The 17,223-nt window shown below is 42.4% G+C and overlaps 1 protein-coding gene across 4 annotated transcripts in view; it reads left to right on the top strand.

Annotated features, from left to right (window-relative positions):
* The first annotated feature begins 12,679 nt into the window (after window positions 1-12,679).
* The window catches only part of EBF1 (EBF transcription factor 1), a 413,301-nt gene continuing 408,757 nt past the window's right edge, over window positions 12,680-17,223 (top strand). For 3 of the 4 annotated variants that reach the window (XM_060144143.1, XM_060144141.1, XM_060144139.1), the window contains exon 1: window positions 12,680-12,804. In XM_060144143.1, the coding sequence (XP_060000126.1) occupies window positions 12,787-12,804 (18 nt within the window). In that variant the 5' untranslated portion in view covers window positions 12,680-12,786. The remainder of the gene's footprint in view (window positions 12,805-17,223) is intronic. The other variant, XM_060144140.1, reaches the window with a different exon arrangement.

The following is a 17,223-nucleotide window of genomic DNA, read 5'->3' as shown; positions in this document are numbered from 1 at the left end:
GAGTCGAGTGTATGTGCTATACAGTAGGTCCTTGTCGATTACCTATTTTTTCTATTGAACGGTATTTATGCTAATTTCTATGTTCTGGTTTACGCCTCCCCCACATCTCCTTTCCCCTTTAGTAGCCACAGGTATGTTTTCTAAATCTATGATTCTGTTTCTGTTTCGTAAGTTAGTTCATTTGTATACATTTTTATATTCCACCTCTAAGTGAGATCTTATGGTAAGTCTCTTTCTCTGTCTGAAATATGTCACTCTGTATGATCGTGTCTAGGTCCATCCAAGTTGTGGAACTGGCCTTATTTCATTCATTTGTTGGCCGTTGTACATAACACCACATCTTCTTTATCATTTCCTTGCAAGGACATGTAGGTTGCTTCCACATCAAGGCGCTTGTAAACAGGGTTGCACTAAACGTTGGGGTGCCTGTGTCCTGTCGATTTTTGGTTTTCCCAAGATATACGCCCATGAGTGGAAGTGCCGTATGCTCTGTATCTCTGTTTTTAAGATTTTTAAAGAAACACCATGCAGTTCTCCAGAGTGGCTTTTGCGATTTACATTCCCACCATCATAGAAGCAGGGGTCCCTTTTCCCTACCCCTCTTCCTACCTTTCTGGTACAGTTTTTGAGGATGGCTATTCTGACTGGTGCAAAGTGATACCTCTTTGTAGTGTTATTTGCATTTTCTACCTGTTTGGTTAGCCAAAATGGGAGTCCGGTTTTTCCTTAATATGTTAAGGAAAAACGCATACGCCCTTTTTGGCCAACCGAATCATTTGTGATGTTGAGTACCCTTTCATGTGCCTTAATGTCGAGTCCAATCCACCTCTTGATATCCGGTTCCTGAAATTCTGCCTTGCTTTCAAATGCTTTTTGATTACTTACCCCAAGACATTTTTTGTTGATAGGTGTCATTTACAACCCTGCAGACTGTGAATTGCAGTGCCCTTGAGCACAGGTTTTCAACTTGTTTCGTGACAGGCCACAAATGGGCAGGATTACTTCAAGCCCAATTGTTGTTCCTGGGGCAAGCTGAAGCTTAAGGAAATTCCTCTTCCTAAATGGAGATTAGAGTGGCAGCTGCCTGTCCAAACACCTGGGGATTGTGTCTCATTCCTTCCCTCCCTTCCCCTATAACCGCCGAACAAATTCCAAGCTGTGCAAAGCAGCCTCTTCAAGGTGCTGCCTTCCTCAAGTGGGGAGAGTGTAATGAAAGAGGCTGGTGGGTGGAACTCGACCACCATGAGATATGGAGATGAGGTGACTTTTCCACATTCTTTCCGACCAGACGATCCACCATCCTCTGAGTGTCCCAGGCATGTGTTTCTGTAGGTTGCCTCCCCTGCACCTGGAGCTTTGGGACTCATGGAGTAGGGACCAGGCAATACAACTCCAATGGGGCTGCATTTGCTGACACATCCTCAGCCATCCACTCAGCTCAGGAGTATCCAGCCTTAGGACCCTAGCCAACTGTGGTCTAGATGATGTGCTGTGTTTCTTTCTGCTGTAAATCCACTTGATTCATTTGCAGACAGACATCTATATAAATTCTTTTTCAGATTCTTACCAGTGTCATATATTCTTTTCCGGTGATTACAGTGTGTTAAGTAGAATTTTTTGTGCTATACAGTAGATCCTTGTCGATTACCTATTTTGTCTATGGAAGGGTATGTTTGGCCATTTCAATGTCCTGGTTTATGCCTTCCGCCACCCAGACTTCCTCTTTAGAAGCCATAAGTGTGTTTTCTAAATTTGACTCTTTTTTCTGTTTTGTAAGTTAGTTCATTTGTATCCATTTTTGATTCCACTTATAAGTGATATATTTGATAATTCTCTTTCTCACTCTGACTTATGTAACTTAGTATGATCGTATCTAGTTCCATTCAAGTTGCTGCAACTCTCCTTATTTCATTCATTTCCTGGCTCAGTGATATTCCATTGTACATAAGTACCACATCTTATTTATCCATTGTTTCCTTCCAAGGACATTTAGATTGCTTCCAAGTCGAGGCTCTTGTAAACAAGCCTACACCAATGTTGCAGTGCCTGTGTCAAGTCAATTTATGGTTATCCCATGGTATATGCCCAGGAGCGGAAATGCTGTATGATCTGTAGCTGTGTTTTTCAGATTTTTTAGGAAATGCCATACACTTCTCCTGAGTGTCTGCTACCAATTTACTTTCTCACAATCAGTGTAGCAGGATTCCCGTTTCTTCACGCCCTCTCTTTCATTTCTTGTTTTTACACATCGTGGCGATGGCCATTCTGAGTGGTGTGAAATGGTATGTGTTTGTAGTGTTGATTTGCATTTCCCTCATGTCTTGTTTGCCAAAAAGGGCGTAAAAACTCTTCCTTAATATATTACGGAAAAATCATACACCCTATTTTGCCAACCCATTCATTGGTGATGTGTGGCTTTTCATGTGCTTTAGGGTGAGTCCAATCTACCTCTTCAAATCCCTTTCCTGCATTTCTGCCTTGTTCAAGTCCTTTTCAATTACTTACCCCAAGACATTTTTCGAGGTTAGGTGTCATTTACAACCCTGCAGGATTTGTGAATTGCTGTGCCCCTGAGCACCAGTTTTCAACTTGCTGTTTTGGGAAGCGGCCACAAAGCGGCAGGATTGCTTCAAGCCCCATTCTGGTTACTGTGGCAACATAAGCCCTTTGGATATTCCTCTTCCTGATTGGAATTCAGAGTGACATGTGCCTGTCCAAGCACGTAGGGCTTGTGTCTCCTTCCTTCCCCCTCTTCCATTTCATCATTGGGACAAATCCCAAGCTGTGCAATCCGGCTTTTGAGGGTGGTGCCTCCCCCTGGTGTGGTGACTCTAAGGAAAGAGGCTTGGAGTGGGGAACCCCAGCACCAGGAGATGTGAATATGACGTGAATTTTCCAGACTCTTCCCGCCCAGACGGTCCACCATCTTCTGGGTGTCCCATGCATGTTTTAGCTGTAGGTTGGCTCCCCTGCACCTGGATATTTGGGACACATGGAATGGGGACCAGGCAGTACAACTCCAATAGGGCTTCATTTGCTGGCACATACTCACCAGTTCGCTCAGCCACACGAGTGTCCAGCCTTAGGACCCTAGCCAGCTCTGCATCTACATGATGTGACACCAGGTTGGGTCACGGCCCCTCAAATAATTTACTAAGAAATTTGTGCTCTCTTTCTGTTTTTGCAATTTATCTTTATTTTTATTATGGAGTATAACTGATTTACAATGCTGTTTTTCATTCTGCTGTACATCCACTTGATTCACTTACAAAGAGACATCAATAAATTCTTTTTCATATTCTTACCAGTCTTACATATTCTTTTCCGGTGATTACAATCTGTTGACTCGAGTTCTCTGTGCTGTATAGTAGGTCCTTGTCGATTATCTCTTTTCTCTATGGAAGGGTATGTATGCTCATTTCAATCTCCTTGTTTATGCGTCACCCTTTCCACCTTTCCCATTTAGTAGCCATAAGTGTGTTTCTAAATCTGTGACTCTGTTTTTGTTTTGTAAGTTAGTTCATTTGTATCCATTTTTAGATTCCACAAATAAGTGATATCTTATAATAAGTCTCTTTCTCTGTTTGACATATGTCACTTAGTATGATCATATGTAGTTCCATCCGAGTTGCTGCAACTCTCCTTATTTCATTCATTTCATGGCTGAGTAATATTCCATTGTACATAATTACCACACTTTCTTTATCCGTGGTTTCCTTCCAAGGACATTTAGATTGCTCCAAAATCCAGTCTCTTGTAAACAAGGCTGCACTAAACTCTGTGGTGCCTGTGTGTTGTCGATTTATGGTTTTCCCTAGATATACGCCCAGGAGTGGAAATGCTGTATGCTCTGTAGCTGTGTTTTTCAGATTTTTTAGGAAACACCATACACTTCTCCAGGTGGCTGTTAGCAATTTACATTCCCACCGTCAAGGTAGTAGGGTTTCCTTTTCTCCATGCCCTCTCCTGCACTTCTGGTTTTTAGAATTTCTGAGGATGGCCATTCTGACTAGTGGGAAGTGATAGCTCGTTGTAGTGTTGATTTCCTTGCCTGCCTGTTTGGTTGGCCCAAAATTGCATACGTGTTTTTCCTTAATATATTTCCTTATATTTTAAGGAAAAAACCTACGCCCTTTTTGACCAACAAAATCATTGGTGATATTGAGCAGATTTTCATGTGCTTTAATGACGAGTCCAATCTAACTCTTTAAATCTCTTCCTGCAACTCTGCCGTGTCTTCAAGTCCTTTTTGTTTACTTAACCCAAGATTTTTTTTTTGCGGTAAGTGTCATTTACTGCACTATTGTCTTTGAGAATTCCAGTGCCCCAGAGCACTGGTTTTCAACTTGTTGTTTCGGGAAAGGGCCAGAAAGTGGCAGAATTTGTTCAAGCCACATTCTGGTTTCTGGGGCAACCTGAGCCTTCGGGAATTTCTACTTCCTGATTGGAAATTAGAGTGGCATGGGCCTGTCCAAACACCTCGGGCTTGTGTCTTATTCTTACCTCTCCTTCCCCTTCATCCCCTGGACAAATTCCAAGCCTGCAAAACCAGCTGTTGCGGGTGCTGCATTCCTCAGGTGGGGAGTCTCTAAGTAAGGAGGCTGGAGGGGGGAGCCCCACCACCAAGTAATGTGGAGATGAGGTGACTTATCCAAACCCTTCCGTCCCAGATGGTCCACCATATTCTGGGTGTCCCAGGCATGTTTGTGCTGTAAGTTGGCTCCCCTGAACCTGTAGATTTGGGACCCATTGAGTGGGGACTGGGCTGTACAACTCCAATGGGGCCGCATTTGCTGGCACATCCTCACCAAGCCACTCAGCCCCAGGAGTGTCCAGCCTTAGTAACCTAGAGAGCTCAGTGCCTTGATAATGTGACTGCAAGTTGGGTTACTGCCCCTGAACTAATTTTTTAAGTATTTCCCTCTCTTTCTCTCTCTCTCTCTCTCTCTCTCTCTCTCTCTCTCTCTTTTTGTAATTTATCTTTATGTTTATAATGGGGTATAGCTGATTTTCAATGTGTGTTTCTTTCTGCTGTACATCCACTTGATAAACTTACAGAGTGACATCAATAAATTCTTTTTTCAGATTCTTACCAGTCTTATATATTATTTTCTGGTGATTACAGTGTGTTTAGTCGAGTTCTGTATGCTATACAGTAAGTCTTAACGGTTACCTATTTTCTCTACGGAAGGGTATGCATTCTAATTTCAACAACCTGGTTTATGCCTCCCCCTTTCCACTTTTCCCCTTTGGCAATCATAATCTTTTTTAAAATCTGTGACTCTGTTTCTGTTTTGTAAGTTATTTCATATGTATCCAGTTTTAGATTCCACCTTTAAATGATATCATATGATAATATGATCTCATATCATTTTTTCCTCTTTCTTATTTATGTCACTTAGTGTGATCATATCTAGGTCCATTTGAGTTGCTGCAACTGCCATTATTCATCATTTCATGGCCGAGTAATATTCCATTGTACATAAGTACCACATCTACTTTATCCAATTTTTCCTTCCAAGGATATTTACGTTGCTTGCAAGGTGATGCTCTTGTAAACAGGGCTGCACTAAGCGTTGGGGTGCCTGTGTTCTGTCGATTTATGGTTTTCCCAAGATATACTCCCAGTGGCGTTAGTGCCATTTGCTGTGTAGCTCTATTTTTTAGATTTTCTAGGAAACGCCATACACTTTTCCAGAGTGGCTGTTAGCAACTTACATTCCCAGCGTCAGCTTAGCAGATTTCCCTTTTCTGCACGCCCCCTCCAGCATTTCTTGTTTTTAGAATTTGTGAAGGTGGCCACTCTGGTGCAAAGTGATACCTCTTTGTAGTGTTGATTTGCATTTCCCGCCTATTTTTCCTTAATTTCCTTAAATTAAGGAAAGACACGTATGCCCTTTTTGGCCAACTGAATCATTTGTGATGTCGAGTAGCTTTTTTTTTTCTTTTTCTTTTTTTTTTTTTTTTTTTGCGGTACGCGGGCCTCTCACTGTTGTGGCCTCTCCCGTTGCAGAGCATAGGCTCCGGACGCACAGGCTCAGCAGCCATGGCTCACAGGCCCAGCCGCTCCGCGGCATGTGGGATCTTCCCGGACCGGGGCACGAACCCGTGTCCCCTGCATGGGCAGGCGGACTCTCAACCACTGCGGCACCAGGGAAGCCCCGGGTAGCTTTTCTTGTGCCTTAATGGCGAGTCCAATCCACCTCTTGAAAACCCATTCCAGCAATTCTGCCTTGTTTTCAAGTCCTTTATGATTACTTACCCCAAGACATTTTTTAATGATAGGTGTCATTTACATCCCTGCAGGCTTTGTGAATTGCAGTGCCCTTCAGCACAGGTTTTCAACTTGTTGTTTTGGGTACCTGACACAAAGGGGCAGAATTGCTTCAAGCCCAGTGGTGGTTACTGGGCCAAACTGAACCTTAAGGAAATTCCTCTTCCTGATTGGAAATTGGAGTGGCATGTGCCTGTCCAAACACCTAGGGCTTGTGTCTCATTTCTTCCCCCCTTCCCATTCATGTGCCAGACAAATTCCAAGCCATGCAAAATCGGCTTTTGAGGATGCTCTTTTCTCTAGGTGAGGAGACTCTAAGGAAAGTAGCTGGAGGGGGAACCCCACCACCAGGTAATGTGGAGATGGGGTGACTTTTCCAAACTCTTCCACCCAGATGGTCCACCATACTCTTGATGTCCCAGGCGTGTTTTTGCTAGTTTGGCTCTGCTGCACCTGGAGATTTGGGACCCATGGTGTGGTGACAAGGCAGTACAACTCCAATGGCGCTGCATTTGTTTGCACATCCTCACTAGCTCGGTCATCCCCACGAGTGTCCACCCTTAGGTACCTAGCCAGCTTTGGGTCTAGCTGATGTGTCACAAGGTTGGGTCACCTCCCTGAACAAATTAATAAGTGTCTCTCTCTCTCTGCCTCTTTCTGCAATTTATCTTTATTTTTATATGGAGTATACCTAATTTTACAATGCTGTATTTCTTTCTGGTATACACAACTTATTTCACTACAGAGAGACATTTATATATTCTGTTTCAGATTCTTAGCAGTCTTGTATATTCTTTTCCTATGATTACAATGTGTTGAGTTAAGGTCTGTATGCTATTCAGTAAGTCCTTAACAATTACACTTTTGTTTATGGAACAGTATGCATGCTAATTTCAACTTCCTGGGTTATTCCTCCCCCACTCCCACCTTTTCCCTTGGCACCCATAATTTTATTTTCTATATATGTGACTCTGTTTCTGTTTTGTAATTTAGTTCATTTGTATGCATTTTTAGATTTCACCTATAAGTGATATTATATGATAAGAATCTTTCTGTCTGACTTATGTCACTTAGTATGATCATATCTAGGTCCATCCGAGTTGCTGCAACTGCCATTATTTCATTCATTTCGTGGCTGAGTAATATTCCATTTTATCCAGATACCACATCTTTTTTATCCATTTTTTCCTTCCAAGGACATTTAGGCTGCTTCCAGGTTGAAATTCTTGGCAACAGGGCTGCACTAAATGTTGGGGTGCCTGTGTCCTGTCTATTTATGGTTTTCCCAAGATATACTTCCATGAATGGAAGTGCTGTATGCTCTGTATCTCTGTTTTTAAGATTTTTTAGGAAACACCATACACTTCTCTATAGTGGCTGTTAGCAATATACATTCCCCTTATAAGCCTAGCAGGCTTCCAGGCTTCCACACCCTCTCCAGCATTTCTTGTTTTTAGACAAGTGAGGATGGCCAATCTGACTGGTGAGAAGTGATACCTCTTTGTAGTTGATTTGCATTTCACACGTTTGGTTGCCCAAAAAGGGTGTATGGCTTTTTCCCTAGTATGTTAAGGAAAAGCCCGTATGCCCTTTTTGGCCAACCCAATCATTGGCAATATTGAGTAGCTTTTCATGTGCTTTAATGCGAAGTCCAATCTACCTCTTTAAAACTGACTGCTGCAACTCTGCCTTGTTTTCAAGTCCTTTTCCTTTACTTACCCTAAGACACTTTTTTTTTGCGATAGATGTCATTTACAGCCCTGCAGTCTTTGTGAATTGCAGTGTCTCTGAGCACCCATTTTCAGCTTTTTTTGGGGAACCAGCCAAAGCGGCAGGATTGCTTCAAGCCCCAATCTGATTACTGGAGCAACCTGATTCTTTGGGAAATTCCACTTTCTGATGGAAATTAGAGTGACATGTGCCTGTCTAAACACCTAGGGTTTGTGTCTTATTCTGTCCCCTACCCCATCCCCTTCATCCCAGGGACAAATTCCCAGCCAGCTGTTCAGGGTGCTTCTTCCCCAGGTGGGGAGACTGTTAGGAAAGAGGCTGGAGGGAGGAACCCGACCACCAGGAGATGTGGAGATGAGGTGACTTTTCCAAAGTCTTCCCGACCAAACGGTCCACCATCTTCTGGGTGTCCCAGGCATGTTTTAGCTGTAAGTTGGCTCCCCTGCCCCTGGAGATTTGCAGCCCATGGAGTGGGGACCGAGCAGTACAACTGCAATTGGACTTCATTTGCTGGCAAATACTCTCCAAGCCTCTCAGCCCCATGTGTGTCCAGCCTTAGGACCCAAGCCAGCCGTGACTCCGGGTGGGTCACGCACCTGAACGAATTACATAAGAATTTCTCTCTCTCTGTCTTTATTTTTTTTTTGTAATTTATGTTTATAATGGGGTATAGCTGAATGTCGATGCTGTGTTTCTTTCTGCTGTATATCCACTTGATTCACTTACAGACAGACATCAGTATATTCTTTTTCAGATTCTTACCAGTCTTGTATATTCTTTTCCTGTGATTACAGTGTGTTGAGTTGAGTTCTGTATGCTATACAGTCACTCCTTATCAATTACCACCTTTGTCTATGGAAGGGTATGTATTCTAATTTTTAAACGTCCTGTTTTACGCCTCCCCCCCTGCCACCTTTCTCCTTTGGCAGCCATAATTTTTATTTTTTTTTTGCCGTACGTGGGCCTCTCACTGTTGTGGCCTCTCCCGTTGCGGAGCACAGGCTCCGGACGCGCAGGCTCAGCAGCCATGGCTCACAGGCCCAGCCGCTCCGCGGCATGTGGGATCTTCCCGGACCGGGGCACTAACCCGTGTCCCCTGCATCGGCAGGCGGACTCTCAACCACTGCGCCACCAGGGAAGCCCTGGCAGCCATAATTTTGTTTTCTATATCTGTGACTCTGTTTCTGTTTTGTAAGTTAGCTCATATGTATCCAGACTTAGGTTCCACCTATAAGTGATATGATAAATCTCTTTCTCTGTCTGACTTATGTCACTTAGTATGATTGTATCTAAGTCCATCCGAGTTGCTGCACCTGACCTTATTTCATTCATTTCATGGCTGTGTAATATTCCATTGTACATAAGCGCCACATCTTCTTTATCCATTTTTTCCTTCCAATGTCATTTAGGTTGATTCTAAGTCGAGGCTCTTGTAAACAGGGCTGCACGGAACGTTGTGGTGCCTGCATCCTATCAATTTATGATTTTCCCAAGATATAAGCCCAGGGGTCTTAGTGCCGTATGCTTTGTAACTGTATTTTTTAGATTTTTTAGGAGAAACCATACACTTCTCCAGGGTGGCTGTTAGCAATTTACATTCCCACCTTCATAGAAGCAGGGTTCCCTTTTCTCCACACCCTCCCCAGCATTTCTTGTTTTTAGACTTTTTGAGGATGGCCATTATGACTGGTGCAAAGTGATACCTATTTGTATTGTTGATTTGTATTTCCCAAATGTTTGGTTGGTCACAAAGGGCATATGGGTTTTTCCCTTAATATGTTAAATGCCCTTTTTGGCAAACCCAATCTTTGGCGATGTTGAGCAGCTTTTCAAATGCTTTAATGGTGAGTCGAATGTAGCTCTTGAAATCCAGTTCCGGAATTCTGCCTTTTTTTTCAAGTCCTTTTCGGTTATTTACCCCAAGACATTTTTCGGGGGCTGGTGTCCTTTACAGCCCTGCATGCCTTGTGAATTGCTGCCCCTGAGCACTGCTTTTCAAGTTGTTGTTTTGGGAAACGGCCACAAGGCGGCAGGATTTCTTCAAGCCCCACTTGTGTTACTGGGGCAACCTGAGCCTTTGGGAAAGTCTTCTTCCTGATTGGAAATTAGAGTGGCTTGTGCCTGTTCAAACACCCTAGGGCTTGTGTCTCATTCCTTAACCCCTCTTACCGTTCATCCCCTGGACAATTTACAAGCCCTGCAAAACCGGCTCTTGAGGGTGCTGTCTCCCCTAGCTGGCGAGACTCTAAGGAAAGAGCCTGCATTTGGGAACCCCACCACCAGGAGATGTGGAGATAAGGTGACTTTTCAAATCTCTTCTTCTCCAGGTGGGTTCACCATTCTTTGGGTGTCCCAGGCATGTTTAGCTTAGCTTGGCTCCCCTGTACCAGGAGATATTGGACCCATGTCTTGGGGATTAGGCAGTATAACTCCAGTGGGGTTGCAGTTACTGGCACCTCATCATCAGCTCCCTCAGCCCCATGACAGCTCAGCCTTGGGACCCAAGCCAGTTCTGGCTCCAGATGATGTGACACCATGTTTGGTCACCGCCCCTCATCGAATTCAGTAAAAATTTCTCTCTCTCTGTCTCTTTTTTCTTTTTTTGTACTTTAACTTTATTTTTATAATGGACTATAGCAGACTTACAATATTGTATTTCTTTCTGTTGTATAGCAACCTGATTCACTTATGCAGAGGTATCTATATATCGTTCTTCAAATTCTTACCAGTCGTATTTTTTTTGGCTATTACAGTGTGTTAAGTCAAGTTCTACATGCTATACAGTAGGTCTTGATTGATTACCTCTTTTCTCTATGTAAGGGTATGTATACTGATTTAAATCTCCTTTTTTATAGCTCCACCCCTGCTTTTCCCCTTTAGTAGTCAAAAGTTTGTTTTCTAAATCTGTGACTTTGTTTCTGGGTTGTAAGTTCATTTGTATCAATTTTTAGAATCCGCCTATAAGTGATATCGTATAATATTTCTCTTTCCTTGACATGTCACTTGGTATGATTGTATCTAGGTCCATTCGAGTTGCTGCAACTGGGTTTATTTCCTTCATTTCATGGCTGAGTAATATTCCACTGTACATATGTAGCACATCTTCTTTATCCATTCTTCCTTCCAAGGGCATTTAGGTTGCTTCCATGTCTAGGCTCTTGTAAACAGAGCTGCACTAAACTTTGGGGTGCTTCTGTCTTGTGGTTGTTTGGTCTTCCCAAAATATATGCCCACCAGTGGAATTGCAGTATCCTCTGTAGCTCCATTTTTTAGATTTTTAAGGAAACTCCATTCTGTTACCCAGAGTGGCTGTTAGCAACTTACATTCCCACCATCAGTGCAGCAGGGTTCTCTTTTCTCCACGCCCTCTCCAGCATTTCTTGTTTGTAGACTTTGTGATGATGGCCATTCTGACTGTTGTGAGCTGATACTTCTTTTTTTAATATATAATTTATTTGTCTATTTTATTTTTCATTGCATTGGGTCTTCATTGCTGCGTGCGGTCTTTCTCTAGTTGTGAGCGGGGGCTACTCTTCGTTGGGGTGCACGGGCTTCTCATTGTGGTGGCTTCTCTTGTTGTGGAGCACAGGGTCTAGGACTGCAGGCTTCAGTAGTTGTGGCACGTGGGCTCAGTAGTTGTGGCTCACAGACTCTAGAGTGCAGGCTCATTAGTTGTGGCACATGGGCTTAGTTGCTCTGTGGCATGTGGGATCTTCCTGGATCAGGGCAGGAACCTGGGTCCCCTGCTTTGGCAGGCGGATTCTTAACCACTGCACCACCAGAGAAGTCCCCCCGATACTTCTTTGTAGTGTTGATTTGCATTTCCCGAATATTTGGTTGCCCAAAAAAAGGGGCTTTCAGTTTTTTCCATAAGTTTTTATGGTCCTTAAGCCAGAAGGGTTCCACCTGCTTGTTTATTAAAGTGAAACACCTGCACTTGGATTTTTACTCTGAGGGGCTATGAGGGATGTAACGCAACTGCTGGTTACTTTGGTAACTGATGAACCAACCTGTCGTCACTTCCCCATATAAACAGTGGCCTCCTCCTCCTCTGAGTAGCGAAGATGACTCCCATGTCCTACCTGCCATTTGCCATTAAGTGGTGCGCTGTTGCTCCAGCACCTTTTTGCTTTGCAAGAGTAGGATCCTCTAACCAATAAATCATTGATGTCTCTGTTGCTATCTCCTGGCTGTTTTCAGTCTCAGAGCTGGACAAGTATAGGCCTTCCAGGCCTGCTGGGTGCAGCCCACCAACCATATAGTGATTCAATATTTTTATAGATTATACTCCATTTAAAGTTATTACAAAATAATGGCTATATTCCCCTGTGCTCTAAAATATACCCTTGTTGTATATTTATTTTATATATGGTAGTTTGTGTTAATCCTATACCCATATCTCTCCCCTCCCTACTTCCCTCTTCCCACTGGTAACCACTAGTTTGTTCTCTACATGTGTGATTCTGCTTCTGTTTTGTTATATACATTGATTTGTTTTATTTTTTAGATTCCACATGTTGGAGAGGGTGTGGAGCAAAGGGAACCCTAGTGCACTGTTCGTGGGGTTCTAAATTGGTGCAGCCACTATGGAAAACAGTATGGAGGTTCCTCAAAGAACTCAAAATAGAACTACCATGTGACCCAGCAATTCCACTGCTGGGTGTATATCCAAAGCAAACGAGAACACGAATTCGAAAAGATACATGCACCTCAATGTTCATACCAGCATTATTTACAATAGTCAAGATATGGAAGCAACCTAAGTGTCCATCAACAGACGAATGGATAAAGAAGATGTGGTATGTATATACATCCATACAATGGAATATTACTCAGCCATAAAAACAATGAAATTCTGCCATTTGCAACAAAATGTGGATGGACCTAGGGAGTATTATTCTTAGTGAAATAAGTCAGGCAGAGAAAAACAGAAAAATGCCTTCCATCATTACTATTGAGAAAATAGTTGACTGTTGTTTAGAGGTCAGTCTAACTGCTATGCCTTTAAAGGTAATTGTCTTTTTTTACTCTCAGGATTTTTCTCTTTACCTTTGTTTTTTGCCATTTTACTATCATGCATCTAATTGCAGATTTTTGTTTTATTTATTCCTTCCAGTTTTATTGAGATCTAATTGACATACAGAATAATGACTTGACATTCGTATATGATGCAAAATGATTACCATAATGTTTAGTCCATCACCTCATACAGTTACAATTTTTTTTCACCTTGTGATAGCTTTCAGGGCCTGCTTTCTTAGCAGATTTATTTAGATTTATTTGCATGGGGTTCCTTGGATCTCCTTGATCCATAGATGAATGTGTTTCTTCAGTTCTGGAAAATTCTCAGCCATTTTCTCTTCAAACATTTCTTCTGCCTCATTCTCTCCTTGTAGGACTTGATCAGATGCACGTTAGATCTCTCACTGTACCCTCCTTGTGTCTTACTCTCTTTTAAATTTGTTTCCATGTTTCATGCTGGAGAGTTTATTCTAATTTATGTTTAACATATATTTATATAATACATAATTAACATATAAAATTAGATAGTTTCATATCTAAAAATATGTCTAATTAATGAGTTCATTAATTCTTCCTGTATTTTATACAATCTGCTGTTTATCTCATTCATTGTATTTTAAAATTTTTATTTATTTATTTAGTTAGTTAACTATTTAGGCTGCGTTGGGTCTTTGTTGCTGGGCGCGGGCTTTCTCTAGTTGCGGTGAGCAGTGGCTACTCTTCATTGCGGTGTGTGGGCTTCTCATTGCGATGGCTTCTCTTGTTGCAGAGCATGGGCTCCAGGCATGCGGGCTTCAGTAGTTGCGGCATGCGGGCTCAGTAGTTGTGGCTCATAGGCTCTAGAGCACAGGCTCAGTAGTTGTGGTGCACAGGTTAAATTGCTCAGCAGCATGTGAGATCTTCCCGGACCAGGGCTCAAACCCATGTCCCCTACATTGTCAGGCAGATTCTTAACCACTGCACCACCAGGGAAGCCCCTCATTCACTGTATTTTTTTTATCTTCTCTGCAACCTGCCACCTCTTTTTGCCCTTAGCTCTAGTAATCTGAGTGCTGGCTCCAGTACAAACTCATGGATTTATAGAGTCTAGTTTAGACTCACAATTGGTTAGAAAATAGGACCCATAAGCCTAGACTCATCTTTTCTGAAGAGAGAAATATATATTGTGTGCTGTAATGTGAGGGAGAGTTGGTGTGGGAGTGGGGAGCTGAGTGGAGGGAGGGAAAGGCAGCACATCAAGTACAGGTGGCATTGATGTCAACGTGAGTGGCTGTCGTGCTGTAGCTGCCACACAACAGCATTTGGCCTAAGGTTACATTAATAAAGATATTGTCTCTAGAATAGGGAGGTGCTCTACACTGATCATTCATTCAACTGATATTTGTTGTGTGTCAGAGATATTACACAGTATTTTTGCATCTAGGAAAGCTCAGTGAACTAAAAACAAGCAAACATTGCTGGCTTCATGGAGCATATGTTCTGTTGGTAAGGGGAAGACTGTATACTTTAAGCACAGTAAATGAGAGAAGTGTTTATATTAGAAGTTGGTAAATGCTTTAAAGAAGCAGAGTGATTTAGAGTACAAGTGTGTGGGGAGAGGGAAGATGTCTGTTGTGGTCAGTGTGGGCCTCATTGAGAAGCTGACCTTTGAGAAAAGATCGAAGGACCTGAATTTTCCAAGAGGATGTCTGGGGGATGTTCTTTCCAGGCAGGGAGGACTTCCAGTGCAAATGCACTAGAGCAGCAATGTGCCTGTGTCCATTCACTGCATTTTTAACATTGGTTATTTTAATATTTGTTTATAACAGCTCTGTTTGTTTCTTTTTCAAGTTTGCTATGACAAATTTGATAGTTTCCTATAATGTAATCTGTTTCCTATGATATACCTGTTTTCTGCAGGTATTTTCAAGTTTGTCACTTAATTCTTTAAGCTTGGTAATGAATGTGATGTCTTAGTCTGTTTGATAGTCTCCATGTCTGAGGGGAGTGCAGATGTGTTTCTGCTTTTCTGCTTCCTTTTGGTTCTTCTGGATCTCAGAATGGAGGGGTGCTTCTTTCTGTTCCTGCTAACCTTTGACTGCTGGCCTTCTTTGCCTTTGTAAAGTTACTGGTAGGGTAAGCAAGGCCTGGCACAGGTGTTCCCGCCCCCAAGAAGCTTTGGGTTCGCTCTGTCAGGGACCTGGGTCACTCCCACTTGGGTATCAACTTAAACCATTTTCACAATTTGAGATTCCTTAGTCAACTCAGCTTGTGAGTCCCTGGGTGTCAGTTCTTTTGGGGTCCAGTCTGGACTCAAAAGTCGCCCAGTTTTGGGGAAAGAGGGATAGGGTTCCACTAACTTTGCCCTGACATTGAAAATTCAGCTTTTTGAAACCCCAGCTTAAAGTGAGCAGGTTTCCTAAAAATTTTTACCTTTCATAGGCTTTGTGCTCTGACTTTTGCTGCCCCTCCTACATGCAGTCCCTGAGCAGAAGCCCAAAACAACAATAACTTGAAATGCTTGCAGGCATAAGTGCTTCCTATATTCCACTTTTCTCTCTGGTTATGTGTCTTTCTCCAAAAATTTGCCTGGGAACAACCAACTGCTGTTTGGGGTCCTCAGTCCATTTCAGGAGATGTTGAAAGTATTGAAACCACTGTGTGCAGGGTGTGTTTGTGTGCAGGGGGGAGTGATCTGAATGATGGTTGTTTTTAGTCTCTCATATCCTTAAATGTGTTCAAGTTGGCATGGGATCCCCAGAACATAATGGAATTTGGGTGCTTAAATCCTTGTGAAGTGCTGTACACATGGCCATGGACCAGCACAAGAGAAAATGCACTTTGTTTAGACTTCTTACCTATCTCCAGCTGTTTAAGAATGTGTTTCACGTCTTTACTAGACAACTGCTTGCATGTCTTAAGGCTATGATTTCCACAAGTCTTAATACAAGAAGCTGAGCAGTCTTTCTAATTGTTAACATATTTACTGGAGAGGAAATAGATTCATCTGTACAAATGATCAGGCTTGAGAAGTGAAGCCTTCAAAGATACACAGTTAAGGAATCGACAATTACTCTTATTTATTAGGAATACAGGCTGTATTTTATATTTTAAAAATGTCAGTTTTCTCATTCATGCTCCTATGCAAAGTTAATGAAATAGAATATTTTCATTAAAATATTTTCAAATAGCTATGTTACTGAAATTAGGACTACTGTGAAGACTAAAAAAATTTAACCCAAATTATAAAGCATTTTGTTCTGAAGACATAAGTGTACTCTTAATTGTCCTATGCTTACCACATTGTAAAGTTTAAAATCCTTGTGAAGAAAAAAAAAAAAAAAATCCTTGTGAAAATTGCAAGTGTCAACTTTCCTACTGATGCGGTACACAGATTTCAAAATCCAGTCTTTATTCTGTTTTATAGTACATGCGTTTTGAAGGGCACAGTCCATCACAGAAGAAAATATTTCTTTTTCTTAGTTATGCAACACATGTGTTCATGCCATTCAGTTTTAAAGTAGAGTGAGTTGATTGTTCTTCATTCTTTAAAAAGTAAAGTGAGATAATAATCGCCTTAAAGTACCTATCATAGAAAAGGTATTTCCTTTCTCTGTGGGTTCCAGCAGCGATGTTGAAGTCAAAGTAGTGCCCTGAGTGAAGGTCGTGAGGGCCTTTCCAGGGCCCAGGGCAGTGGTGTGGAGCAGCATGGGTTTCTTTCCTTGTGCAAGAAGCCAGGCCAACTCAGCCCTTCCTGACTCCATAGCCTCTAGATGACCCACCTCAAGTTCCAGAGGGCTGAGGTTCTCAATGACCCCTGAGTAGCTGACTCGAGTCATCGTGGGTGATTTCTTCCACATTGGTTTTTGCACATTTACTCAGAAATTGGAATCTCAAAGGGGAAAGCACATCTCTCTCTTTAGAGTCAGCAGGGCAGAGTGGGGGAGGGGGCAGTGTGGTCTGGGTGGGGGACTGGGACTGAATGTTGATTCACCACTTACAGCCTTTGGAACTCACACAAACGCTCGTCTTTCTCTGCCTCAGTTTCCTCACTTGTCAGAGAAGAATAAGGACTGTTTCCACCTCATGGACTTGCTCTGAAGAAAAAATGAGGTCATAAGTGGAAGGAATTTAGTCACTGGCATATAAAAAGTGCTCAATAAATGTTTGATTTTAATATTCAGACACGAGAAATGTTTTGCACAGATTTGGTTAAC

Source organism: Lagenorhynchus albirostris, chromosome 3 (assembly GCF_949774975.1).
Source record: "Lagenorhynchus albirostris chromosome 3, mLagAlb1.1, whole genome shotgun sequence".
Classification (NCBI taxonomy): Eukaryota; Metazoa; Chordata; class Mammalia; order Artiodactyla; family Delphinidae; genus Lagenorhynchus; species Lagenorhynchus albirostris.
This window is presented reverse-complemented; position numbering and strand designations above follow the sequence as displayed.